Source organism: Cyclopterus lumpus, chromosome 9, assembly GCF_009769545.1.
Source record: "Cyclopterus lumpus isolate fCycLum1 chromosome 9, fCycLum1.pri, whole genome shotgun sequence".
NCBI classification, from domain to species: domain Eukaryota; kingdom Metazoa; phylum Chordata; class Actinopteri; order Perciformes; family Cyclopteridae; genus Cyclopterus; species Cyclopterus lumpus.
Window position 1 is genome coordinate 10439931 of NC_046974.1, and position 27997 is coordinate 10467927.

The 27997-nt window shown below is 42.3% G+C and overlaps 1 protein-coding gene across 3 annotated transcripts; it reads right to left on the reverse strand.

The window, feature by feature from the left end:
- Positions 1 to 955: 955 nt before the first annotated feature.
- dock5 (dedicator of cytokinesis 5) lies at positions 956 to 27868 on the reverse strand. Of its 3 annotated transcripts, none has more exons than XM_034541165.1 (51): positions 27674 to 27868; positions 21641 to 21724; positions 21362 to 21402; positions 21223 to 21278; positions 20852 to 20948; positions 20567 to 20715; positions 20300 to 20435; positions 20032 to 20189; positions 19297 to 19378; positions 18562 to 18691; positions 17821 to 17893; positions 16231 to 16373; positions 15943 to 16068; positions 15695 to 15819; positions 15105 to 15203; positions 14837 to 14909; positions 14605 to 14708; positions 14214 to 14394; positions 13814 to 13911; positions 13618 to 13707; positions 13225 to 13325; positions 12948 to 13082; positions 12743 to 12854; positions 12332 to 12402; positions 12001 to 12107; positions 11692 to 11828; positions 10529 to 10624; positions 10290 to 10388; positions 9841 to 10011; positions 9617 to 9717; positions 9472 to 9530; positions 9067 to 9221; positions 8845 to 8930; positions 8135 to 8291; positions 7952 to 7992; positions 7780 to 7870; positions 7532 to 7651; positions 7191 to 7280; positions 6712 to 6816; positions 6336 to 6477; positions 5745 to 5826; positions 5550 to 5634; positions 5232 to 5318; positions 4965 to 5141; positions 4425 to 4508; positions 4200 to 4337; positions 3796 to 3968; positions 3465 to 3588; positions 3165 to 3324; positions 2788 to 2906; positions 956 to 2657 (listed from the first exon to the last, which is right to left on the reverse strand). In XM_034541165.1, exons 1-51 carry the CDS (start codon positions 27714 to 27716, stop codon positions 2556 to 2558), a joined length of 5595 nt encoding a protein of 1864 aa, XP_034397056.1. In that variant the 5' UTR covers positions 27717 to 27868; the 3' UTR covers positions 956 to 2555. The 3 variants fall into 3 exon arrangements, with proteins under 3 accessions (XP_034397056.1, XP_034397055.1, XP_034397057.1); XM_034541164.1 differs by having other exon boundaries at positions 3465 to 3609; XM_034541166.1 differs by lacking the exon at positions 27674 to 27868 and having other exon boundaries at positions 3465 to 3609; positions 20852 to 20941; positions 21362 to 21482; positions 21641 to 21706.
- Between the last annotated feature and the right edge of the window lie 129 nt (positions 27869 to 27997).

The window sequence follows — 27997 nt, forward strand, 5'->3', positions numbered from 1 at the left end:
TATGGGGTCACAAACTAAAAGGTTAGGAACCACTGACCATCCTCAAACAGTGTATTTATCTTTAGAACTGCAGGTTTTTGAATGTACAATCTAAAGCAAAAAAAAAAGATCACTATAGATGCTGTATACATATAGTACTTGCAGTGGAGTAATTAAACATTTAAGAAAAGTAAAAGTAACACAACATTGTAAAATAATTGTTCCGAATTTTCAACCGCCATGGGAAAAAACTTTCCAACTGCTTTCCTTTGAGTGTTGTCTCAAGGTATTGGAAAGTGTGTGTGTGTGTGTGTGTGTGTGTGAGAGAGACCTCCATACAACTCAAAGTTATACACTATGTATTGTCAGTTGAGAGGAGGCTGGGAAGACGCCTGCCATGAACATGAAAAGAACGAGACTGTTGTGTTGATGTCCTTGGATTCTGTGCCGCATGGAGCTGTAAACATGTCTACAGTATGGAGATCGTTTCCATGGAGATTTTCCTGTGCATCCAGCCAAACCTGACAGTTTGCAACGCTGCTCTCCTTGCATGGGTGAACATCCCTTCAAATGCTTGTTGCTCCTGAGATTTGCAGGGAGAGTGATATCCCATACTTCCATATCGGACAGGAAGGAACAGGCCATTAGGAATCCAGATTAGAAAAACCAGCACCCATCACTTAACTCCCATAAACATCTCATGATGTCTCTCCGCAGACCCCAGATGATGCCTTTTTATCTCCGGCTTCATTTTCCTACACCAACTCTAGAGCATTTGAAAATGCATAAATCACTAGTTCACACCAGTTTGTTGGATGTTTTGAGATTTAATGGAATATTTTTCACACTATCAGCAGCGTCCAAATATCTGCATGAGCGCCAGGTTCCAGAGAGAGTAATCTGCATTCACTGTGTGGACAGGACCGGTGAAGAGATGGAGAAGATGCATTTCTCAAACAGTCAATGTAACCAAGAATTTGTGGTCTTTTAATAATTCTTTATTTTTGTTCAGTCAACAACAGCTTGTTCATAAAAAAGATCATTATATATCTCTTGAGGCATTGTTTGTATAAAATGTTGTTGATGCTTGTGGTCAAGAAATGTGTACCGTACAAAAGAAGTGAATCCCTTGTGAAACAATTTAGGATCTAAAAATAAAATACTGACATTTGATCATTTTTCAAACAAGTTGACAAGCATAGTTTTAGCCCTCTCTGCACATAAATTGTATTGCGTCTTTTTATAAAAATGTAAGCAGCGCACAGTAAAGCAGTATGTTGAAAAGACTCAATTGATGCTGCATATCTGTACACACTGTATGTGCAGAACAATGGGAAGATTCAAAATGAAGGAATAGCAATAATTTCAATTTCAATAATGAATTGATCAAAAAGAAAATCTGTGGATAAAGTCCTGAAATACAGAACTAAAGTGAAATCCAAAGGCATTTATGCTTGCATCATACAGCGTTTAGGGTTCTTTTAAGGACGTGTTTGACATTTTGTGGAGCACGCTTATTTACTTTCTTGCCAGGAATAAGATGAGAAGATCGATACAGTACAAAAGAATAGCTAGAGCCCGCTGCCGTTTAGCTTAACTTAGCATACAGACTGGAAACGCATAGCAATAAACAATAAGATATTGCATGTTAATTAGTAAGCCTTGGTGCTGGTAGGCAGATCGTGTTACCTTACCTGCAAAGCCAGGCGTGCTGCAGCTTCATGTGTACCAGACAGGCGTGAGAGTCTATCCATCTTCTCATCTAACTGTCGGCAAGGGAGCGTATTTCCCAAAATGTCACGCTATCCCTAAAGAAAAAATGGACTTCCATTGAACACCAACATCAACGTGATGCAGTTTGGAAGCATCAGTTACAGTATTCAGGTCATAATAAACATAAAAACAAATGCATACTTTTCAACACATTCATGAATGCCATCCAGTGTCTCTAGAACATTGTGGTTTGGGATAATTGGTTTGATCATAATGTTACACACAACATAACTACATTTCAAACTAACAGTTACATTCTGTACACTGTATTCCCTGTGCTTGATCACGTTTGACAAGCATCTAATGCAGCTTTCGCTTGTTAAAATATGGAATGACGGTAAACAGCTTGGGGGAAAAGAAGTCATCCAGTGTTACTCCAGCACATAAAAGCTAAATATTACATTGCAGCATTGGTCATTCGTTTCCCTGCGAGTGATTAAAGTCTGTACAACATACTGACTTTTCAAGAAAAAAAGCATCTCATGTTTCATTAACTCTTAAAAAGCACACTGAATCCAAGGATGTGCTGGCCTTATCATATATCATATATCCATTTTTGCACAAAAGTACCCTTTTATAAAAATAACCCCACTTATAATCAATATAATCTTCCTTGTGGCTTAAAAACAAAACATCAGCTAAAACTTGAGAACAAAGAACTGCTTGGAGTTGACTTGCATCAGAAAGATTTTCTTTGTCCCGCTGCAAATCTTGCATTCGTGCTGCATCTGTGCCTCACTGTGGCGCTTCACAGCAATATCTGAGAATTTGTGAAACTTTAAAGCCTGTGTGTAGATGTAGCCTTAGTGGGGGGTGTGATCATATGTGGGGAGCAATGACTTCCGAGTTTTCGGAGGCGGAGGAGGAGGCTTGCTCTCAATTTTCATTGGTAGCGGAGGAGTGAACTGTGGGGAAAGAGAGAAGAGAGTTCATGTTAGGACTTCAAATAAAAATAATAAAACAGAATATTTTAACGTTTACACGTCATTAAATATACATTAGTATGGGGGTGCTATTTTCTCCAAGCAGATGTACCTCTGAAGAGAACCCGAAGTTGTCAATCTCGTGCGGGTGTTTCTTCGGAGGCATGGGTGGGGGGGTCCCTGGGGTGTCTATGGTATTGACATCATTGTCACTGAGAAGCGATGAATAACCTATCACAGGAGAGAAGAAAGAAAAGCATTTCAGACTGCACGCATCTGTGAATATATGCGTGTGTGCGTGCATGCATGCGTGCGTGCGTGCGTTAGTGTGTGTGTGTGTGACCTGATTAGGGCCATAGACCAAACTGTGCTTACGCAAAGTTAGTCTGCGAGGTATTCTTCCTTTTCTGTGTGCAAGGCATATTTTTAAGTGAAACTAATATGATGGCGTGCAGTGTTTGTCAGAGCAGTGCTGTTTTTGCTACATACTGGAGCTGCGTGGTGTGCGAGGTGTCTGTGGAGTGGCTGGTAGCGGGCTGAGAGGGTTCGACAAGCTGAGCTGGGATGAAACACCATGGAACAGGGAGAGGGTGAGCCGTCGGTCCCCTAATTGTAAACTCTTGGGTCTCTGCTGCTTCTCTGGAGGAGTCTGGGGCAAACAGAGGAAAACAGAGATATCGACTTCCTTGTACAACAGTCAAGCATATTGGAGCAACTCCAAGTGTGTCGTCACGGAAATGAAAATAGAACCTATATATAAATAAATAACACCTGGACATGAGGCCTTACCTCATCTGCATCCGACTGCCTCTCCAGTAGGACCTGGGATTTGCTGACGCTCCATTCTTTCCTGTTCTTTCTAGCAATCCGGTTGTCCTCCTCAAAGCGGGACAAAACTGAGGCCCTGCGATCGCTGGGACGGGACAACAAGGAACTGTTTGTGAATAATCGGGGATGGAGAAAGAGATGCAGAGAGATGTACAATCAAGTCATTTTGATTTGAGCAAAGACAAAAAATCAGCATTTGAAGAAACCACTCTCTGTTGTGATGGTAGCACAATGACAAGGGGAAAGGCAGACAAAGGGAGCAAGGAGCAAGGAGAGGATGCGGGGGACTGACTCTTGGGAGGAATTGCAGGACGGTCCATCTGAGGATGCGGAGCCGCTAGAGAGGCCTGAGGAGGCGTTGGAGATGGTTGAGACAGTCGACATGCGACGCAGGGTGGAGGACAGGATGTAGGGCATCACTGCGGAGCCCACGCGACTCTTCTTCCTCTCAGTGAGAGAGCAGGGCTGGGACACACAAATGGGATTAAGCATCATCTGGGAATCTTGGCAGAGCAGGAGCACAATGACAGACAAAACCTGGGTTGCAATGGACTGGATCAAGCAAGATTTATGGTCCTGCGCTAATATCCCGGACACTCTGCTTTGAATGAGAAGCGTTTGATAGGAAGGCAAGAGGGCCAATAGCTTAAGTTGGCACCCTCCTACATTAAATTGAGTTAGCGGCTGGCAACGCACCAAGGTTATGACGCCGTAATGCTTCTCCACTTTCTCCCGGAGGTCTTGAAAGCAAGTAACCAGACGGTTGTGCAAGGGCTTCAGCTGCTCAGTCGTCTTCTCCCCGTGGATGCGAATCCCATCTGCCAAGAGAGGGATCTAGAGGGGAAGACGGGCACTTAAGTATAACAAAACATGTTCAGCTTTAAGGCCAGTGTCAATGACAATGATGGTGGAAGGATTTACCTGCAGGGCGATGAGCTGTTTAAGGACCTCAATTTGCTCGTGATCCTCTGGGTGCTCTTGGATGTAGGTGTCTATAAAGAATGCCTGAAGAGGATGAAAATTGGGCAGCTTTTGAAACAAACTCACTCAAATTCAGCTGCGAGCAACAATGAACAGGTTTCCACAGCATGACAAAGAGGCCACTGCGGTTCCCGTATGAATACAACTTTGTAGCTCAAAACAGGCTTGAGGCCAGCCAGAACGCCTGTGAGAGAAAACGTGATTTACACATTTTGCAGTTGTATGATTTATCCGTTATTAGTGTATTTCGGCAATGTTTTAATTTTCTTCCAAATGAATTACTTGCCAACTGTGTACACAATCTGAACCTGACTTAGCAAACGGCTCAAATCTAACAAGTAAGTGCAAAAGTAGTCAGACCGTGGCGCATCTTCGGGGGCTCTGTCCTCTCACATGCTCTCTGTCTTATTTGTCTGTATTTATCTATCCATTTGTGCATACTCCTGAAAAGTTGTCACGTTCAACAAAAAAAAGTCAAACCTTCTCATAGTTGGAGAAGCCGCCCATGACAGCAGGGTCAACAATGCCGCTGAGCATCATGGACAGCGGGTTGATGGACAGTGAGCGATCGCAGGCCTGCTGTTGCACGAGGTTACTCAGCTTTTCATTGGTCATCTCCATGGTCTCTATGGCGTTCGCCAAAGGACTAATCTCCTCCTGCACATCAGGAGCATAATAAATATAATAAAGAATCCATTTTTTATCAACAAGAAACAATGAAGTTTCATCATCAAGTTGGCTTCTTACCACTGAGACAGATTTGACTTCAAACCATTTCAGAATCCCTGGGAAGCGATAGGCTGTAATGTACGTTGTTCTCTCGATCCACATGGTCTGTCGGGCAAAATAAAAAACAATAAAACATCAACGGGTGACATTATAATATATATATATATATATATATATATATATATATATATATATATATATATATATGACTTTTAATAATCTTCAGAATGAGGTATGCACAGACACAGGGTTGTTTATACTTGTGTATTATTATTTATGGCTCTATGCGTACATACGTTAGCTTAGTACTTTGAAGTAAATGTAAAAAATGCTCACTGCAAATTCATTGTCTGGATCCTTTTCACCTTTCCTGAAGGGCCTGGAATACTTGAACTGGTCCACTTCATTGGTTCTGTAGTAGCTGCAAAAGAACAGGGAAAGACAGCGTAATACCGCAGTTTAACAAGAGCACTATAAATCCCAAGATCTTCACAAGAAGATAAATCAGCCTTTAAGTGTTCAATTGCGCACTTTAATATCTGCTCTGGAACCCCCTTGTCTTTGAACTGGTGCGGCACGGTGAGAACAGGCTTCACAGTAAAGCACTGGATGTCTGTGAAGTTCAGCTCAGGACAAGACCAGCAATAGTGTGGAGAAGCAGACAATGCAAAGTTACATTGATTAGGATTATAGTTTTGAATCTGTAATTGTCAAACAAGTCTAGTGCCATTCTAGCAGCTCTGTCACTCTTTACTTAGTGCACAGCCGCCAATAATGCTGACTTCAGCATATGAAAATGTTAACATGCTGATATTTAACGTGTGCCATGTACACCATTTAATGTTGCATTTTAGCATTCTAACATTTGCCAATTAGCAATAACACACAGCTAAAAGATGATGGGAATGTCATTATTTTTGCAAAATTTAAAAGTATCAGACACATATTGGCCTGATGATGGCACTGTGTGTTTGAAATGTATGACAATTCATCCAATAGTTGTCGAAGTATTGCACATAAGACTAAAATGTCCACCTCACTGCATTCCCTTGAGCTATACTGCTAACATAGCTTGATAAACAAATTGCTTTTGTGTGGCGAATAACATTTATATAAGGATACACTGTCCAGTGGAGTTGCTGATGTCATCTCCAGGGGGCGCTGTGCTGGTCATCCGTGCTGCGTTGGGGAACTGAGAGAGCAGCTTTAGGCTGAAGTCTTCAAGCCACTCGTACTCCTTGCCTCGGTAGATGAACATCTTGTTCTGTAGCAGAACATTCCAGTGAGCACACAACCAATGAAACACAATAAAAAGCTACAATTACAATCAAGCTTATTTTCCATAATATATGAGAGGTGTGCACAGTGCAGTTTCATCAAAAAGCTAATCAGCTTTATTGACATTATTGCACATGACATGTTTCCAAAAGCCAGATCATTACATGAGCACCATGCAAGTCTTTATTTATTAGTAATAGATAGGTAATCATTTCCTCACCCTGAGGAATGAAGGGAATCCAAGGCCATAATATCCCACAGCAAAGTACTCTGGCTGTGGTCGCATTGCATGCATTATATTTTCATAAAACTGGGCTTGCTTTTTCTGTGGGAGAGGACAAAGAAGATTTTAAGACTATAATTCATACACACTTTGTTGTAAATAGTCTGTCAGTAGTCACAAAACGCATTAATAATAAATGGATTCCAATAACTCTTCAAAAAAACACATGTGGTTAATGTCTTTTTTTTCAGTAATTATGAGAAAAGATTATTGGAGCTCCATCAGACTAAATAATGAGATATTGTATGTAGATTATTCATAATATAACAAATTAGCAGACTCAATGTCGGTTGATCCAATAGTAAACATCTCTTCTCCATCTCAACCAAGGGCACTTAGGTTGTTTTCATATCACTGTATACAGCATCCTTTTTCTGAGGTTGTAGGACCATGTGTTTGTTCGTGCATCTGCTTACCAGCAGCTGGCTCAGCTCCATGAAGTCAAACATGTGGCTCTCGTGCATCTTGGCCAACTGCTTGCCCAGCTCGATCGCCTTCTCCCACATCTGAAAAGACATGTGAGTCACTCACTTAAAAGGGGACAAAAAAAAACTTAAACAAAACAGCACAGGCGTACAAGCTACACTTGGCCATCTGGCTCCCACGGCTGTCCTTTGCCCCCACCTCGCCGCAAGTGAAACATTTGAATACTGACACAACGGAGCTGAAGTAACTTACCCACCACTTTCACAATGCTAGCTTCTATGGCAATCTGAGCTTTTGTCGCCAGTTCACGTGCGGTGCATTTCACACTGACCTTGCCCTTGTCCAGATAGCATATGATCTCCTGGATGAGCCTCTCTTTCAACTCCTGTTGAGTCCACACATGCTGCCCATCTCCAGGTATCAGATGAGGTGCACAGGCTTTGTCAGACCACTGGGAAAGCACATTACCATAAATCAACACTCAGGTGAACGTTTGGGAGCAGGTAGTACACGCAAGCTCAAACATTAAAAATGATCTGATCTTTAGAGGGTGAAAAAAGACATGGATGTGTAAGAGACCTCCAATAATTCAGCATGTAGGAGCAGAGTGTAGGAGGCCTCCGTGTAGTTCTCACAGTCCAGGTGCAAATCTCGCAGCTTGTACAAGTACCTGGTTACAAGAGCACATTAGTCAGACCTAGCGGGCCCTTTGGTCCAGGGACCAGATGCTCCGTGTCTCTTTCGGACTCACCGGATGTAAATGTCTTCCCTCTTTTTTTCTTTGTAGAAGTTCTACAAGAGCAAAAAAACACCTTAATTGCATATTCTCTGAAAACATTTTCTCTGAAGCAATGTTCAGAGCAGCACAGGTCATGGCGTTGTGCACATGCACACACAGTGTTAACCCTTTTGTACATATAGGCACAGGGCATACCAGCACATTGACAGTGCAGCTCATGCGGTGCTCGGGGCTCTCGTCATGTGTGATGGTGCGGTATGCCAGAAGTTTCTCCAGCAGGCTGCTCAGCAGCAGCGCCAGCTCCTCTCCCGACTGTGACAGGTATCTGTGTCGTCTGCAGTGTTCCAGCAACCTGCACATACAAACAAACGTAAAGGGCTGTTTCTACTTTATCGATAGTCGTTCCTCCTGACGAGCACATTCAAATATGTTTTCTGCAATTTTTTGAGATGGGTTATCTATTGATTCGACGTCGCTTACAATTCTAACTTTTTTGAAAAACACAATCATAAATGCCTTCGTTGCATTTTAGAAGCAGTCATGTGAATTCCCCATCACACAGAACAGACTGAAGGGATGGCTTGAATCGGGGTTGTGTGAAGTGCTTATCCAATCAGTGAGTTACCGATAGGAGATGGATTTTGGAGAAACCGACAGAAGTACCAGCACAAAAGCAAAGAAAGGTACAGCTGTGGACCAGCAAAGATATTGAACCATATATAATATTGTTCTAGTTGTCTAAAGTACATGTTGCTGCTGCCCCTGCCCACAGCAGTGCATTGCATCATCTACGGTGGGTGATATACTGCCTATGGACAAGTATCTCATACAACCCCATTTCAAAACATCTAAAATAACCCTTTAAACAACTGTAAGAATTTAAAAAAAAGTATATTCTGCCTCACGTTTTCTCCAGCAGGACTTTGTACTGCTCATCCCCTCGACCTCCTTCCACCTCTTGGTCCAATTTTGTTATCAGTTCGTTCTCAAACTGCAAACATAAGATGGGAATAAAAAAAGAAGTCATTGTCATACACATCCCATATGGTCGTACTCAGCCGAGAGTGGCTTCAGTTGAAGTTAAACCAAAAACACCAACATTCTGGACTTCTGAGGGAGATTTTTACCATTTCAAACGTGCGTCCGGGGCTGAAGTTGTGCTCACACTGCATCATATCAAAGAAGATGAGGATGGTGGCTTTCCTCAGCTCAGGCTCCGGCACCAGGGTGACCTCCAGAATGGGCCCGACCATGGCTGGGATGAACTTCATTTTGTGGGGGCCTGAGGGACAACAAAACATTATCACACAGAAATATAGTGTGATTGGAAAAGGCAATAAGCTGCATCTTCATTTCTCAACAAACAGAGGACAAATCTAATAACGTGGTTAACAAAACAACAACACACTGTGAAACCGGACAATAAAAAATATTGTCTTGTTATTCCCCTTGCATTACTGGCAGCCACTGAATGAACAATGCCACAAACTATATGATAATAGCAGCATTATCAGATGGTGCAAAATACTCACCGAGATTGTACCACATATCTCTGATCTTAAACCCAATGGGCTTCCTCATGTCTCCATATCTGTGGAAAATTTAAATCAAAGGACTTTTAAATTAAGTTTTCTCCATTAAAATAATCTTTTTGAATTGAATTGTAAATGACCTCACTTGTTCAGTATCTTATTTCGTTTCTCTTGAGAGAAGGATTCCAGCTGCAGTGTCTTGTGGGTGAGGAACGCCACAGTCAAATGAAAGTAGTTATTCCACAGCTGCGAGGGGAGCAGGGTTTTCAAATATTAATACCATAATTACCTTGTCATAACACTGGCATTTGATTTTGTGTTAAATAAGAAATGTAACCTCTACACAGGCGGGGGAGGACGAAGACACACCTGGAGTTCAAAATGTGCCTGGTCCAAAAAATACATGTTGAGGACATCCGAGTACTGGTTGATGGCCCTGAGGAAGACCTGCATCTGAACAAGGTTCATGATCATCCAGTCAGCGGGGAAGACGTCTCCCATGAGGTCCTTAAACATGATGAATGTCTCCATGAGGAAGTCCTGAGGGCAGCACAGGAGTAAAATCTTTACTGCTAGTGTATGCACAGTGTCGCTTTATCCAAACTAAGCAAATCCAAAGCAGCGCTGCCACATGTCAGACATTCATAATGCGAGTGACCCACTGACATCCTCATCATGTAAGTCCAATCCATTCATGAAATGGTTATAATCAATATTCCCTTTAGGAGCAGTAAGTGGCCTGGGTGGTTTAATGTCTGTTATTGATGAGATGTTTCAGGACAAGATGTAGCCAACAGGGGAGGAACCGGGACACTTACCATGATATCCTGTCTCGTCTTGAAGGTACTGATGTAATGGGCGTAATGCATGTCATCCATTTGCTTCAGGATGGCCGTCATGCAGGCAAGATATTGGCCCTGCAGCAGAGGAGTATTTGTATTATTGATTGGTATTGTGCTAAAGAATGGTAAACTAATGTATTTAGGTTTGGTTGATGTTAATACTGAAATGAATGCTGCGGCCGTATTTCAGCTGAAACACCAAAGTTGTGTCTTACAATGAGAGGGGAGGATCTCTCCATGCTGATGACAGTGCGGTTAACCCTGCGGAGGAGCCGCTCCATTATCAGCTGAACATGCCCTCTGGTTGGACCCTGCACACACAGAACAGCCTCAGGTACAATTTCCAGCAGAAACAGACATGCTACAAAGTGTTGTCAGTATCAAAGGGTCGGTGGACTCAAATTACACCAAAAAAAAGGATGAAAATAATAAACTATATTCTCACTTATTTAGAGATGGTTTCGGCTTTATTGGTTTTGAGATAGTTGTCTCGGAGATTTCACCCTCCAATCTTTTTTTGAGGTGCTCACATTATTGAAATAAAACATTAACAAAAAGATGATCAACCTTGTGACGTCCTAGGAACACTGTTCCTATGGAGAATCCACTCAGTCAAAGACACAAACTAGAACTTAACTATTTTGCAACAGTTTTGATAATTGATTGATTTTTTGATTAAGTGATTTTACAAGCACAATATGGCAAACATGTCATGCTACCAGCCCCTAAATTGGGAGGATTTTCTGCTTTTCTTTGTCCTCCATTCACTAAATAATGTTGTGTTTTGGCCTGGTGGTCAGACAGAAAATTAATGTGGAGATGAGTTATCCAGAGTAACTGGGATATTCTTTGCGGAAAATGTGAGCATCACAAACTAAATTCCATTCACCTCATTGCAGAGACAGATTATCTAAAAAACTAAGCACATGAAACCAACTATCTGCATGACGAGATGGGCCAACTATTCATCCATTTTAAACCGTTTAGCAGCAGTCTAAACATGGCAGCGCAGATCCTCTCTGTAGCTTCGTCCTCCAGCTTGGTGCTACCCGCCCAGATGGGATATGTAATTCGTCAGCACGCTCTGCGTCTGCCCCGGGGCGTCCTTCCAGTTGGACTGGCCCAGAAAACCCTCTAAAGAGAGGTTCACCTCGACTGGTTCCTTTCATGCACAACAGCAGCAATCTTACTCTGCGGTCCCCACAGAGGTCTGAGCTCTCTAGCTCTGTCAGTCAGGGTGAGCTCAGAACTCAATCTGGCTGTTTATACTCACAATATCCAGCTGACTAGATGTGTGTTTTTTCTATCATTTGTGTGTTCCGACCCTTTAAACTAATACATTCTGTGCATTTAAAAAAGGTGAATTGTGACTCCTCACCACGTCCTTGCGGTCCAAGTTGTCCAACACTGTGCTGAGCAGTTGGGCACAGGCCTCATGGTCTGGTTTACTAGAGTGGTCGTCCAGCTGCCCACTCAACTGGTCAGTAACAAGCGGCAGAAGCACATCTCGACAATCTGCAGCCACGGAGCAGAGAAAAACTGAGCTAATTGGATCACACAGCTCATTTCCTATTATTGGAGCTGGTCTGACAAACTTGTATGCATGTAGGCGTGATGCAGAGCACTCTTTTCCCTTCATCTTGTGTGAAATGTCATTATGCGGTTCTCAAGCCTCGAGGACTCCTACCTGGCTGCCTGAAAAGGTCACTCTCCACCATTTTACACATGCAGCCCAGCTTCTGACGCACAAGCTGAGCATCAGGAATGCTCTCAATGAACTTCGCTAGGAGAACGCTGAGAAGAGAACGAAAGAAAAGAGCCAAAAGATTTCAATGCTATTCACATTTCACATCTAGTAATTATTGTCACGAAGGACTAATGAGCAGCACATATGACAGTTTGATTTTACAGCAGCAAGAATTGAGAATAACGCCTCCTTTACTCAGAAGTAAATATGATAATTTGCACTGAGTCAGGCAATTATCATTTCCTGCTGTGAAAACCCTCTGGAGAGTTACCTGAGCTCCACGGGATCAAACACAGTCTGGATGTCATTAATGATGCTGGGGAGGTATTTCAATATTGCTCCCTGAAAAAGCAAAGAATCAGGTCTCATCAGACTGAAGCACAGGGAGGTTTTCTATTCTCTAGTAAAACAAGCTTTTCCCCAGAGCTTTTCTTCCCCTTAGAGACTGCCAGCCAGGAGCCCACACTTATTTTACAGGTAATTTGTAAAACCTTTCAATATCTTGTCCATAACACATGTTCACAGCTGCACTACTGCAGTCATTTATAATGCTAAGACTGGCCTGCTCCATTTTACTTTTGTTTTTAAGCTACAAAATAATTAAAATTTCTACATGCATTTCAGTTGTAAAATACAATAACATGTACATGAAGACAGCTTTCGGGGACACACTTCATCTTACCTTTATCTTCACTCCCTCGTCCAGCGGTCTGTCCATGAGAGTGTTGAAAGACAGGAAAAGGGTGCGAATGGAGTTGAAGAAAGCGTCCCCATCCTCACTGTTGCCATAGAATCTGAGAATCAAGGCCAGACATTGCATCATAGGAAGTCATCCTTATAACATGAGAGGTAAAGGTGGATTCTTTTGGGTGGAGTGCTTCTGATACCTGAGATAGAGGACCCGGGACTGCACAATGAATCTGAACAGGTACTTGAGAGCTTTGAGGGCTGCGTAGAGCCTCTCGCTCAGAACGGGCAGCTCGGCGTGGCCCACGTAGTAGTTAAGCACCTTCGTGAGCTTCCTGAGAAAGTGAATGAGTCAGGCGTCAAAGTCTGCTGGTAATTTTGGTGTGGGTGGAGAAGAGCAAAAGGCCCACTAAAAATAAACAGTGTGAAGGGGCGTAAGCAATCAAAAAAGGTGGAAAATATAGAATGCAAACTCACATGTAAGCCAAAGTGGCACTGAAGTGCTTGTTGATGTAGGTCTCCAGGACCGGATTAAAGTGCTGGAATTTGATATCGCCAATAAGTGTGATGATAAATACCTGGTGATAGATGGAAGAAACAAATCAGAGCAAGGTCCAAGTTGAAAGAATATACATGTACTGAATATCAGTGAATACCAACCGCTTTGTACAAATGCATAATCCATTATAATATCAAATATCAAACCCCATTTTTGATGCCATCTATGGTTTGTTTTAGTTCAGCAATAGCTGCTTTATGCCAGAAAAGAACCACTTTGCATGACATGTTGTCCGTCATTGACGCTTCTACACTGTATGATACAAGTTAACACCCAATAACCATATGGCCTGACAAAAAAGTTAAACTAACCAAGGCATCAAACACCAGAGTGTCATAGGTGTCCTTCTCTGAGGTCTCCATCATAATGTTGAACAAGGCATCAAGAGTGTCCTGGAGAAACTGGGCATGAAACAGAAAGCTGTTACTAAAGTGCCATTAAAAAGGACATCATACAACATATATAAAATATAGCAACATAATACATATTCAGTGCAGCAGAACTCACTTTGACAATCTCCCCTCCCTCGACCTCCATCAGCCTCTGCAGAATCTGGTCCAGATCTTCGGGGTTAGACCGCCAGTTCAACAGGCCGAGTAGATCCACTGAAAAAAACATGAACACACCAGAACATTCTGTCACAACATCAGCTAACAACATTGTGTGAGAAGCCAAACATTTAAATAAAAAACAAATTAGATCAACATCAATCCTCATCAGCAATATATTAGCAACAAAGATCAGCTTAATTCGTTTCAAGGCAATCTAGGGGGAGGAAATGAAGGTGGCACTGCACCCCCTTTATCTGTTTAATTTCTTAAAGATGACTTGTGACAGGACATATTTTAATTATCCCAAAGACAGGGCCTGGAAAATTGGGACAAAGAGAAATGGCTCCCTACGGTACCATTCTGAGTGAGTTTGGTGGAGCAGGTGAGCGTAGCGATCTGGAAGCTGTCTTTAGTCACAGGAACCACTCCCGAATGGTGGAACTGCTTCCCTGTTTGCTTCTCCTTTTCCTCCACTTCAGCCCAAGTCGCTGGCAAGGTGAGGTAAACCTTCGCATCCTCTGTCTTTTTCACATCAACCTAAGAAATTCATAAAATGGGGAATGAATCATATAGCGCATTGATCGGTGGAGATCTAATAGGAGGGATTTGTGCATAATCCATCTACCCACGGTCAGCTATTTAAGACACCCATTTGGGTGTAATTAGATCAGAACAATCTCATGCTTATTTTAAAAGATAGGTGCAGTGAATCAAATTGCCTGCAAACCCACAACCAGCAGCCAGTACCTTATAGACGATAAGTTCATGCCTGCCATCTTTTAGCGTCGTCCCATCTCTTCTCATGAGCCGGACGAAGGCCATACCAAAGGGCTTCTCCGATTTGTCCCTAGCTGAAGGATACACGGGAGCATAAGATGGGAATAGAGCCACAGACTGTCACTGGAGCTGGATTTAACATGGATTTAACATGCAGTGCACGTGGGTGTGTGTGTCATACAAATAAGACACAGTCACTCACAGTCCTGGGAGGATCGGTGTCGAAACATCACCCTCAGGTGACAGCGGCAGACGTCTTCAATGGGAATTGTCACCTTGGAGGACAATTGAAGGAGAGAAGAGTCATGGGAATTAATGTGAATACAGGATTATACATATGGAAGACATGCTGTCTGATTTGTACGAGTAGCACACCCTGTGTCAATATCTTTCCTGGAAGATGAATTCATTGAAGAACTAATTAAAGAACATAAGATATCATGTGCTGCACACACGTAACATAAGCTTACCTTCACCGTCTCATTCCAAGAAGGCTGCTTCACCTGGTAGTAAATGACAGACTTGTACTCTGTGATGCCATCATAACCGGCCCCAGGAAATATCACTTTCTATAGAAATAGAAGAAAGGAGATTAGTTTGCATGATAGGAACTAAAGCACTACATTTAACATATAGCTGACACTGGTGTCATATCATTAGTTTTGCATAAACAAAAGAATAAGACAAGTGGACATTTTGACCAGATGGTGGCACTAAAGGAAAAATCCAGCAATCACTAGATTTATCACAAGTCAACGAGACACATGAATGTTAGACATTTGACCTAAAACCATAAATGTCAACCTTGTGGAAAAGCCACAGGAAAAGTCTGGGGATCACCAAAGTCAGAAGGATTCATAATCTGGAGGCCATGAATGTCTGTATAAAACTTCACGGGACCAAAGTGGTGGACCGACAACGTCGCTAGCCCGGCAAACAAGTGCCACATTCAAAGCAGAATTAAAAGAGTTGTTATAAGAGGATGGTTTCACAGTTAGTCACATATGGCTTAATTAGAAATAAATGAAGAGGAAATGATGCGTTCACTAGTCTATTTTACCTGCATGCAATTGCCTTCATCATCATACACACTCAGTATGACCTCTACATTTTTCGGGGTCTTCTTTTTACCACGGTCAAACTCTCCCTGCAGCAATGTTACGTAAATATCATTCCTCACGATTCCTGGAGAAAGGACAACAGATGATCAAGCGGATGTGCTGAGAATTCATAAACCCCTCTCATGGCTTTGTAAGCAATTAAAATGAACATGTAGAGCAATGCCCAGCAACAAAGACTTCAATCCACCTGGGAGGATGATTTCCGGAAAGCCCATTTTCCTCACGATAGCAGTGCTGCGGTCAACAAAGTGGGGGTAGTCCTTCCTGACTTGGGCAAGGTCCCCTGAGAGGAGCTTTAGGGTCACAAACAGCCCTGCCAGCAAACATGTAAAGAAATCTAATGAGGCAGACACCAAAAGGACCCACCCTGTAGACCTCTCACACATCATTTATTTCCCTCAAAACAGAAAGGTCAATTTAGAGCGACCCTCTGACATCACAGGGGAACACACTGTCTGTGAGCACTTCCTTTTACCCTGGCCTTTGTGATTGACCTCCCGCGTCGCAATGACTTTGTTGAAGACAGCAGTGAGAGGCTCGTTCTCTCCGATGACTCGAGACGGGATGAGCGGAGACATGATGAGCTGCCTCTGACGGATGTAGGTTTCCATAGCTATCCTGAGAGAACAACATCGGGACAAGTTCAAGAACAATGTCTGACAGGTGACAAACAAATGGACAGAGGAGGCTTTCTGGATCTCCACCATTTCCCCCTTGCCCACCGCATTTATTTAAAGTGACAACCATAGTGCAAAGTAACACAGAGTGTTATATTTGACTAGGTGCAAAAAACTAATGTATACTACATGGGGTGAAACTGAGTTTTATGTACTACAGAATTACAGAAAATGGAATAGAGAATCATCATAAAAGGGACAATGTGTCACTCATACATTAGGAGATATGTCTTAATGGTTTGGTCAGGGGAGAAGTGGACACAGAGACAGAGTCGACATGTTGCCTGTGTGGACGGTTTAGTTTCACCATGACGAAAGGTTTTAGTAGATTAAATGCCGTGGACCTCTTGCATTGATATATCCTCTTCGATGTACAATTATATGATTTGATGTATATTCTTTTATTTGACATTACTGTAAGGCGGTTTTATGTGAATAAATGTTAACACTGTAGATAATGTATTGAAACTGGCATTTGGCTGTGCTGGATATTTAGCCTCACTATTTAGCTTACCATTCATAAATCTAAAATACAGAAACTAAATGGAAATGGCACAGTTGCTTAGACAATTGACAGCTTGTGTAATGATAAAGAAAATTTCAGGGGTGGTGATGAACCAGCTGACGATATTATTTACTTCTCATGTTTTGACGGCCTTTTTCAAATGACAAATTAAGTGTTGTACTGAACTGTATGGATCAATGTGGTAGCATTGTTTCAGAAAATGTGCTTTATCAACTGAGAAAAGCTGTCAAATAAAGTGTTGATGTTCTTTTAATTAGAAAAAAATATTTTTTTATTTGCTGTTGCATGACATTTTTGTTATTCATTTGAGATCATCTGGTACATGATCAACAGTGACAAATAAGTCACTCAGTGCTAATAAAATAAATATAAATTAATTTGTCAAGGCCACAGAGATTAACAGGTTGTTCCTGTGGTACAATGTTGTCTCTTGTAGGGAACAACCCTCAGAGAATTAGAATGTCATACAAATTGATGACTATTCACACAAGAAAACGTTTTGGTCTCTACCTCCTCGAGAAGACACAGTGAACTGGGACACGGTGAGAAGAGATAAATAGAGGTAAAATGTTCGGAAAATTTGGTTTAGATGTCAAGAATCAGTCAAGATATTTTTGGAGCTCTTCCATCTAGGAACATCCCCCTCCCCATCTCCATTGTGCAGGTGCTATGAAAATATGAAGCCTGTCTTTGAGAAGAGCTCAAAATAATTAAAAGGGAAATCACATCTGTCCTTGAAAGGTTGAATTGTAACAGAGTAAGCAAATATAACTTGTGTTTTGCTCCAGTGTTCTTCAATCAACAACGACAAGGTCGGGTCTGTTAACAGAATAAGAAGTGTGACAACATCAAAAAGACTCACTGCTGAAAGGGGATGAAATGCTGTTTGTCCTCATCGTCTGTTTTGCCATGGCCGATATCTGTAATGTCCATCACTGCAATGACAGGAGAGCGTCACGGTAAGGCAGCCGACTGATAAGCCAGTTCACCAGATGCAATGCCCTTGTTTTTGTAAATTCAAAAGAAACAGCAATGTACTCGTTCTGATAGTTTTAAAAGTGAATTTACTCAGTATATCTCTTCTACTTGTAAAACAGAAGCTACGCATAGTGTTGAATATTCCTCACCTGTTGCCTGGCAAGCCAGCCAGCATAGTAAAACAGATCAAGGGTTCTTGATCTACAGCTTGCAAATACCTCGGAATTGTCTATTCCACACAGATCTTTTCTGAAAGTAATTTTTTTTTTCTGGCTAAGAAAAATGGGACTTCTGAGTGAAGCGTTTTTTCCAACTCTGGTTTCAGGCCATTTGCTGAAAAACCAGAGGAAACCATTCCTCATCAAATCCACTAATGATCTGGCCCAAAACAAAAAGACGGGTGCTAAACCAATTTCCACGCCTCCCCTGCCAAGGCAGAGTGGAGGCATTTTCTAGTTCAGGAAGCAGGTGTTCCCATTTCACTCAGCACATGGATCCTTCATTTGTACACCTCCACATAACTATTCATGCAACTATAGCACCAGAAAGGAGTGGCGTTCATTTTGTTGTGTTGACTCCTGTATTGCGTACGAAAAAATATTAGGCCATTTGAAAAGCAGCTCACCAGCCACACCAAATGGTCTCCTCAGTCCTCCTGTGTGTTTCTTGCCCTCTTTGAGCTCCATGCTGCCCACTCGGATGATCTGACACACCAAGAAGAGGCGCGGCCTCATCAAGTCACTGCTGCTCAGGTCCTGGACGCAAAGGACAACCATAAAGATTATTTATTACGGCATATTTAGCGATGCGGTGCATTACATACAAAAGCTAGTGGACTATATGCATCCCTAGTCTGGTATTATGTGCATTCATGTGGCCAGAGCTGCAGACCAGATGGTAAATATTTCAGGATGAAAGCATGTAAAACCCTTAATCATTTCACTTTCCAGCATCTTTATGTGTTTATTTATCTGGATGTTTTTCAAGTGAAAGGAGTTTTGACTAGTGTGCTTTGAAGAGGTTAAGATAATGATTACATTTCAGCTCTTTGTATTGACGAATGTGGTTTTATCCCATTCTGCACCACTATTCCTGGTGGCACACATGCAGATTAACACAATGATGTGTTTGGATGGAACTACTGCCTGTGTAATCAACATAAACAACAACCACATAATGGCGGCAAATGTATTAAAATGTTCAAAGATGTGCCGTGAATATGAGCCATTCAGTGAAACTTTCAGTAAATTAAGAACGATCCAGGAGCAAATTGTCTTCTTTGTCACAGAGTCCAGGCAGCGTTTGGATCGTTCAAATCCGAAGCAGAGGGAATACAGTCAGTGGCCTGGGATTCAGTTACCGTGAATAGAGCTGGCAGGTTGTTGAGTTTTTCAATTTCTTTCGGCATCCCCATACTGTCCCAGCGCACCAGGAAGTTCTCACTGCATGAATTTAAATAGGAATCACAGTTAGATATCATATTATTGAAAAGGCATCAGGAGAAATGGAAAAATAGAAAATAACTCATCTAAAAACGTTGCATTATTTTATTTTATGTCTTTGCAGATTACATTCCAAAGTGTCAACAACATTCAAAGGAGAGCGCATAAGTTGAATAGCTATAATATGAGAGTAGAATGGCTCAGTAAATACAGCAACCATTAATGGTATTAGTTACAGCTGTAATGTCCCTGCATGACAAGTCAAAGTCTGCTGTGATGAAGGCCTTCTGTCTTTACACTTGCCCTTTGCACAGGGGTCAAAGGTCAGGGCTATCTGCAGAACTATCCCCAACAAGGAGCATTTTTTATACAAAACGCAACATATCTTCTTCCAACCTCTCTGGGTAACGAGTATCAGCATTACATAACATTTTACCATGACCAACTTGAAATTCACAAAACCAGCCTGAAAATGAAGATCGAAAAATCTGGAATGATTGCACAAGAGTTTATGGAGCAGGGCCGAATAGTTGTCTGACCCTGATTGAAGCTGGCCGATGCTATGCTATGATTGCCCAGTCTGCGTTCAAGGGGCGGGACTTAGTAAAGGGTCAATTGTGGGATTAGCAGAAAAGCAAAGAAGAAGAGCAAACCTGATAAATTCAGACTGGTCGGGATCATACAGGGACATGAGGAGCTCAGCATCTTCTCCGATGTTGCATACAAAGTTCTTCAGGTTCATGAGTAGACTGTAGGTGTGTACTGTACTGAACAGGGTCTGACGCCTCATTTCCAGGTTTTGTAGCCGCGTCTGCAGAAAAACAAATGCCCCAGGCATTGCATGGACACAGATATTATTTAAAATAAACCGCTACTTTGGGGAAAATGGGGACTGATAGTATGAATGAACCAAAATCATGCCTTCTCTTCTTGTATCCTGTCATCGACACTGCGTGAAGCGGTCTCGTGTGCCCGGAACAGGCTGACCGTACTGGTCCAGTCAGGATCCAGTGTGTTTCCTGCTTCATCTCGCACCACCAGGTCCAATCCCAGAATCCTGAGCGGCACAGAGGATCAAACAGTATCCACTAGGTTTACAGGCACAATCTCAGAGCAAATAAAACTTTACAATGGTGTCTGCGTCACGAGGCAATGTACTGCAGTATAAAAAGGCAGCAGGATACATACCGGTTTCCATAATCAATCTTTGCTGTGACTTTCTTTTTGAGCTCCACAAGGTCATCTTGAGGCAACGTTCCCGACACTATCTGCGATCGATATTCGATGAGGCTGTAGGCCATCTGCTGAACATCCCGGAACAGGGCTGTCTTGTTCGCCTGTCAGATAAAGATATATAAGTTATATATCCTTCAGAGGTTTGGAACAAAAGGAAACTGAGTCAAAGTAATGTGGATTAGGCTTGTGTGTGCTACGAGTTGAGAGGCTGATAGGAGAGAGGCGATCTACACATACCACGTATAGATTCTGCCATATCTGTGCCCATTCCCTCAGAGTAGCACCGAGCTCCTGCACCAGGGCTAAGTCCGCTGGAATTATTATTTCCTGTTGGCTGCCAGCCACAAGGAGTGAATAATAGATACTGGAAAAGTGGCTCATCGCTCACAGATTATGTCACATAATTTGGAAAGACTCAAGTGTATTTCTAATACATGATAAATAGTTGGATGGTTTCCCTACACAGCCAAGAAAAGCATTACTGAATCCTTACTTATGGTAATTACAAGTGCACCGCTATGTTATTTGCAAATGACAAGGCGGGGCGTCAAACCAAAAGCAAAGTGGATTATGATCATGAGGATATGTTTACTGATATGTAATCTCACCCTGTTCCCTCAACTGTAGCCTGCTTTAAGTGGATGTAGGAAGATGGGAAAATGCCCTGCGGAAACAATAAGGCAAAATCATTATATACACATCACAGCATTGGTTATGGGATAATAGGAGAGCTAATGACTTTCTTACCTTCTGGGATTTATTGCGTAGCCTGTAGCCCCTATACCAGCCTGAGGAGATATTAATACCAGAGAAACATGTCACAGTGAAGGAGAGGCAGGGGACGAGACAGGAGTGATGACAGTAAATCCTGTCAGGAAGACAGTGCTGTAGACTAATTTACATTATTATGCATAGCATATCGAGCACAGGTCTGTTCAACATTTCATTTAACTTCCTGTGGCAGCTTGCTTTTGAGAAGTAACACAGGGATGTGTCGGGGCCTGTTGTGTGTTCAGACTTGCTCACCTTCCAATTTCTCAAGTATGTGCACTGTGTCCCCCACCTGAAGACACAGCTCCTGCTCCCCACTGGGCTCATAATTGTAGACGGCTGGGAAACAAAGTAGGACTGTCTCATTATGACAAAAACACAAAACATTCACAAAATACTGTGAACAAAGAATATACTTAAGCAGACAGGTTGACTGATGAAATTGTTCTTACTCAAGGTCCAGTGGCTTAAGAAAAAACCCAAATCCCTATTAAATCACTCACTGCACAAAGGAGCAAGTCTGGCTGTTTTTTTAAGTTCTGGATCAGAGGTTTTCAGTTTCTCCCCCCTGGGAAAAAGAACCCAATTCACCCTCATTGTTGCAGAACTTGGACTCGTAAGCAACGAGGATCTTGATCTTTGATTTATTCCTCATCTTTCTGCTGTTTGAAACAGAAGGCTGTACCAGTGTGCAGCCGGCCTGTGTGACTCAAACCTTTGAAGCATTTTGACGGTTCTTAATTGAAACAGATGCCCTGAAGCTCTGTTGAACAGTAAATGGAGGAGCTGGAGCAGGTAGCTTCAGAGTAAAAAAACAAACAAAGAAGAGTAGAGCTAAAAAGGCCACGGCATCACATCCTGTGTATTTCTGATATCATCAGTGTGGCCTTTGGTCAATAGTTACAATCTGTAGGTTGAGTTTCTTCCAACTGGCTCACCTGCCCTTCCCTTCACTTTTATTAACCCAACAGCTTTCCTGCAGGCGACTCCTGCCTCACCTTTTTAACGCTCGTACCAGGACACACATGGGAGGGATCACACAACAATATATCTGTGCATACACAGACACACACCTATGTGCAAAACACACGCACTCACATGCACAGAAGTTGCAAAAGAGAAACATTGGCAAACAATACTGTAGCAAGGCCTTTGCCTTGACTTGAGAGAGCCACAATAGCAAGCACCTCGGAGTCAGATAGAGGAACTATGAGCTGAGCTCTGCCCTGACTTGCATTGAGATAATGCTTGTTGCTGGAGGCTAGATTTCACAGCACGCTCCAACTGGCTCGGCTTATCGCACCTCAGTCTGAATACCAAAACTTGAATGTAGCTACCTTTCCTCCCTCCATGACGTCATCCTCACATACAGATTTTTTCCCCAGCTTTCCATAACACACATTTGCCCGGGCAGAAATCTCTCCACAGGGAATCATGCATTTTTAGGTTAAGACTGCGTTTGTGGAACCAGCTCATGGAGCTCTTAAAATACTAGGTTAGACCCATGCCGGCTATGCTAGGATAGCACCTGCATACGTTCACATGAATGACGCCTTTCTGTAAGGGCCCTCATCAAAAAAGAAACACTGAAACCTATATGGGTTCAGAAATAATACCAAACATACTTTTCTTACTTTCTTTTGTCCCGCCTTGATTCAAAATGTGGTATTCCTCGCGTCACAGTTTTATTATCTCTTTAGACTAAACAACCCACAATATTTATTATGAACAGAAAGTCCAGACCGTCTGAGCCAACACAGAGACACACAGTGTGTTGTTTAAAAAACAAGTAACTGGCACACGCTGTGAATTCTCTTGGGAAAAAAAGGTATTTGTTTTCACCAAGAAATTATTTGTGAAGCTGGATGAATATTGAATGAAACGTGCGCTGGAGAAATGACATCTGCCTCTCGTCATGCCGAGAGTGACAATGGTCCATTCACCAACTTGCCACAGTGTGCGGGCCCGACCAAAGTGTGGCAACATGCCAATAGACAGCGCATTGTGACACCCCACTATCTGAACTAAGAGCAGTAGTCTGGGCCTTGGCAGCACAGCTCATCTGTACAACTACACACCATCTTTCTCTTTAATGCTCAGCCTGAAGCCACTGTGCAACATTTCAGAAAAGCCTCAATCTGTGTAGGTTCAAGTTATTTTGCATACTAGCGTTAAATCAAAGTCAGCCGGATTCACTCTAAACGATTTATCATAGAAGCGGATTAGCCAACAATTAAAAAGCACCACGGCTGAACAGTTTGAGCAGCTGCTGGCGGCTCATCAAGGTTAACACGTTTCAATGAGAATTCATTGTTCTCATCACTGACTGGACGTGAAAGCTAAACATAAACTGTTCCAAGTTATGGACATAACACACAAACAAACAATATGATGCAAGATAGAGCCAAGCAACCAATCTTTGAACATATAGATTGATTCTTATTGAAGGAAAACTCTTCAATCGTGAAAGAAATGAAATCATGGAGCAAGAAATGTAACAGAGGCATAAACCATGCCAGACAAACGGTCTTTGACGACAGCAAACCATCATTCACCTGTACAGTACAGCTTGTAAGCAAAACATATTACCGACTAAACAGAAGAATCATCACAACAAAAACTGATAGTATTTCAGTTTCAAATCGATAAAAGGCAGAGGAATTACATAAAAAACAATATTTGTTATGAATTTCCAATCATCTTCAGTAAGCTACCATTCAGTGATATCTCATATATCTCTTGTAAAACAGGTCATGTCTATTAAACTTTGTTTTTGAGCCAGTTCCCTTCAGGGAGGATGTTTCCAAACATAAAAGCTTCAGAAAACCCCTTTGCCTCTCATCTGCTGTCTAGACAGCCAGAGACGATCTGTCGCTCTTAATATGCGCTCCAGCTAATTAGTCCTTATATGTTATCCAGAAATCAGAAATCTAATTCTCAAGTTCAAAGCTAATAGTGCTTTAAGTCGACCATCATCTTTTAATTCTGGCTCAAACCCTGCTACAAAAAATATTACAATTGCCTTTTCTGAAGGAGAAAAGCACCAATGTCGTTCTCCAAGTTTCTTAAGAATTACTCTGAAATTGTGTGCCCGAGTTTAAAAAGTCATGACTGACCATCCAACCATCTGGTCAGTCCATCAAAACTGAGAACACCGTCAACACGTATCTTACTGCCAGCAATCAGATATGATAAACAGGGATGTTATGATTGCAATATGGAGGCAGCCAATCTCAACAGCTTTAGAATTGTTTTGATAATAAGACGCCCACACAGCACAAAACACCTGCAGAGCAAACAACTTTAAGCTTATAACAATTTTAATGAAACATATTTTGTATTTATTGCGTAATATTACAAAGTTGAAGTTGTGGCTGAGTACTTGAAACCCCTTTTCACACAACCACATTGAGAGCAGACATAAGTCCGTCTTTATGGCTTCAGTGTGGCATGAATGGCAGTTCCATAAAGAAAACTCAAGCAGGCAGTGCTGCTTGTGTCATAATCATTATGAGTACATTATTCTATAACATACAACTCCCCAGGTTTGCTGCAATGGATCAGATGTAGTCAATATAACCAATTAATTATTTAAGACTAAACAATGTGACTCTTAGATGCCTGGGCTTCACTGTGCACAGTTTGGCACCGAGTTGACAAAGTGGACATAGAAGCACGATGTAGGACATCACAACTTGTTTGGCAGCCAATCATGGCCCAATATTCAACGGGTGGAGTGTGAGATGGACACCTGATGCCTCAAGTGCACATAAACTACATGAGAGTGTGCTTGTCATTGACATAAGAGGCATCTTGCAAACATGATGGCAAAGTCAATGAGGGAGGATTTTCTTTCTTTTCTTTTGCTTTTAAGAACCTTTTACTAGTGTATTGATTTTAAGCATTTTAACAAATGTATATTACATTTGTAAGGACTCTTTAAATAGCGATTTACAACTGTACTCCGATACAATTGTCAGACTCATGATGTACTGGTGTAGTAAAAAAAGAATTCCACGTATTCTTCTTCCTGGGCAAAATGTAGTGCCTACATTACCCACAATGCAACCCAACCGCCACCGTCAATCCAATCGGAGATCAGGGTGTGTAATTCTCATAGCAGATAATGTGGCCTCGAGCATAGTTTCAAGCAGAGCTCATGCTTCAAAGAGAAGAGGACTGCAGAGCCACACCTTGCTCTAACTCCCGAGATTTGTTTTCATTTTCAAATTTGTAGTCGTCAGCGGCAGACCTGAGTGACCTTCAGTGACCCTAAAAGCTTTATACAGCTTTTTCCCATATAGTGTACCTCAACAGTGTTCTCCCCCACCCGTTAACAGACTTAATGGATACAACCAGTGGACTTCTGCTTTAACTTCCTGTGTTACTGTCATTCGACACAGGCATCAGTTGAGCACAAATGCGTAATGTTGTGCATGTACACTATCATTAAAAATGGCCTGCTCCATATGGGTTTTGTTAATGTAATCATTTTACATGACCTCTCATAAAGGAGACCTTGCCCTGAAATCTAATGAAGCCATGGGATGTCATTATGGATGCAAATAATGTAAAAACAGAGATGCGGTAAATTAAGCTAATCAAGTTCTTCGCCTGCTGATTCACGCTTCATTCTGGTGTAGTGCTTCTCTTCAGGATGTAAAAATTAGGAAGCTATCTATGATGGTGTCACAAATTCACTATTAAAGATTGTGTTGATATCTTAAGCCCCATTTTACCCACATCTCCCTACTAGCCAGAGAGATATAATTGATATGATCAGAAACCTTCCAACTCTTCTTTCATCTCAAAAGGCACAGCCTTGGTTGACTAATCGGATTAACAATGTAAGACCTTGTACAGGGTCCGATGGCATTTTAGGGATTACAGTGTTAGTGACTCCTGCCCTGTTTCCGAGGCGAATGACAGCAGAATGGCACCGTGTACACAATCACACAGAGCAACATTTTCGAACACCATACTGGGATCTAAAAAGATTAACACAACAACAAAAAATCCTCAACGTCAGCTGCTATAACAAGGTCACAACCAAGTGGGTAGTGTTTATGCAGCACAGCAATCCATACCCACCTGCATTTGTGGCTTAAAAATGTGTTTGGTCACAACAGAGCTCACAACACTCTCCTTAAAGATAAAGCCGTGAGAGGATTCAGGTCAGAGCGAGGCATTTTCAGTCCTGGGCTCTGATTCACACACACTCACAATAGGCACATTCACTATCCACATGCAGGGTTTTCCTCTTGTCTCCCGCATCTGCTGCAGCCCAGGAAACACTGTCCGTGGCACAGATTTACCGGTGAGTCAGTGCCAATAAGCAGCACACCAACCTGTGCCGCCTATTCAGTCATTACAGTAAACCTGAAAGGAATTTCTCAGAGAGCCTACAAGTTGTGCAGATTTGCCTTGAGGGCGTGGAGGAGTACCTGATAGCAGGATCATGCATGCCCCCCCCCCCACACACACACACACACACACACACACATACATACATACATACATATATATATATATATATATATATATATATATATATATATATATATATATGTATATATATATATATATAAATCAAATGGGACAGGGCCACACCTTGTTGCAAGCCATTGTGTGAAGGAACACACAAAAAAGTGCTTTATAGCCTCAAAAGACAGACAGTTAAGGGTAACGAAGCCACACTGACATGTGCAGTGTCAATGTAAATAATGCTGTTATCTGACACACACACACACACACACACACACACACACACACACACACACAGTCACAGTCACAGTCACAGCAGCGGCTCCCATGTGGGGCCCTGCAGGACTCCTCGCGGGGGCTTCAGGGGACCTGCCAGCAGCAAAATGAGGTTTCATTTAAGTTCACTGCAACTTCCACGAGTCAGCTCGGCGAGGTTAAGTACAAGAATGACTGGTATGCTCATTGAAGTCTTGGCTCTTTTCCATTTCCCCTCACCACCTATTATGGACAGTTATACAAGTAATTTCTTACTGCTCTACAAACAAATATCTAGAGTCCCCCACGGGACAACAAGGGAGGTAAATATCGAGTTCTCTGGAGTAATAATAACAACACAAAGTTTGTGGGAAACCCCCAGATGGGCTTCAGTTTCAACGCCCAACATGTATCAGCGACAACACAAGTCTCCAATAACTTATGTTTCACAACTTCAGAGTGTCCTTTCCCTTGACGTTAGTTTGTTTGGAAGTTCACTCGGCGAGCTTTCCACGAGACCGACACACGGAGCTTCGTTTGAGGACTTACCGACTCCGTACTTCTCTTTTTTAGTCGGGATCCAGCGGGTCATTTCGGGGGAAGACGTAAAGCTGAATAAATAAATAACTATATACAAATGCCAAACGAGGACGGGCGGTGCACTCCTGCTCGTCTCGAGGTCTACAGTTCCGCCATCATGACTTGTAAACGGGGAGGGGAGAGGAGGGCGCACACGGCAGCGAGAGGAGAGGAGAGGCGTGAACTATGAGCCTCTCGAACCCACTTCCCCCCACAACAACAACACGAGCCCGCTGCTGCGCGGACACTCGTCTCATCACAGGGTTCGTCTGTGGGAATTTGCCCGAGACGCCA

What these genes read in the sequence shown, in the direction of transcription:
- dock5 (XM_034541164.1), bottom strand. Translation starts at nt 27,716, where the DNA reads ATGACCCGCTGGATCCCGACTAAAAAAGAGAAGTACGGAGTCG. An exon ending in ATCCAGACAATGAATTTGCA is followed by an intron (nt 5,319 to 5,549) that starts GTGAGCATTTTT and finishes TTTGCCCGACAG; the next exon opens with ACCATGTGGATCGAGAGAAC. An exon ending in GCTTCTCCAACTATGAGAAG is followed by an intron (nt 4,509 to 4,964) that starts GTTTGACTTTTT and finishes CATCCTCTTCAG; the next exon opens with GCATTCTTTATAGACACCTA.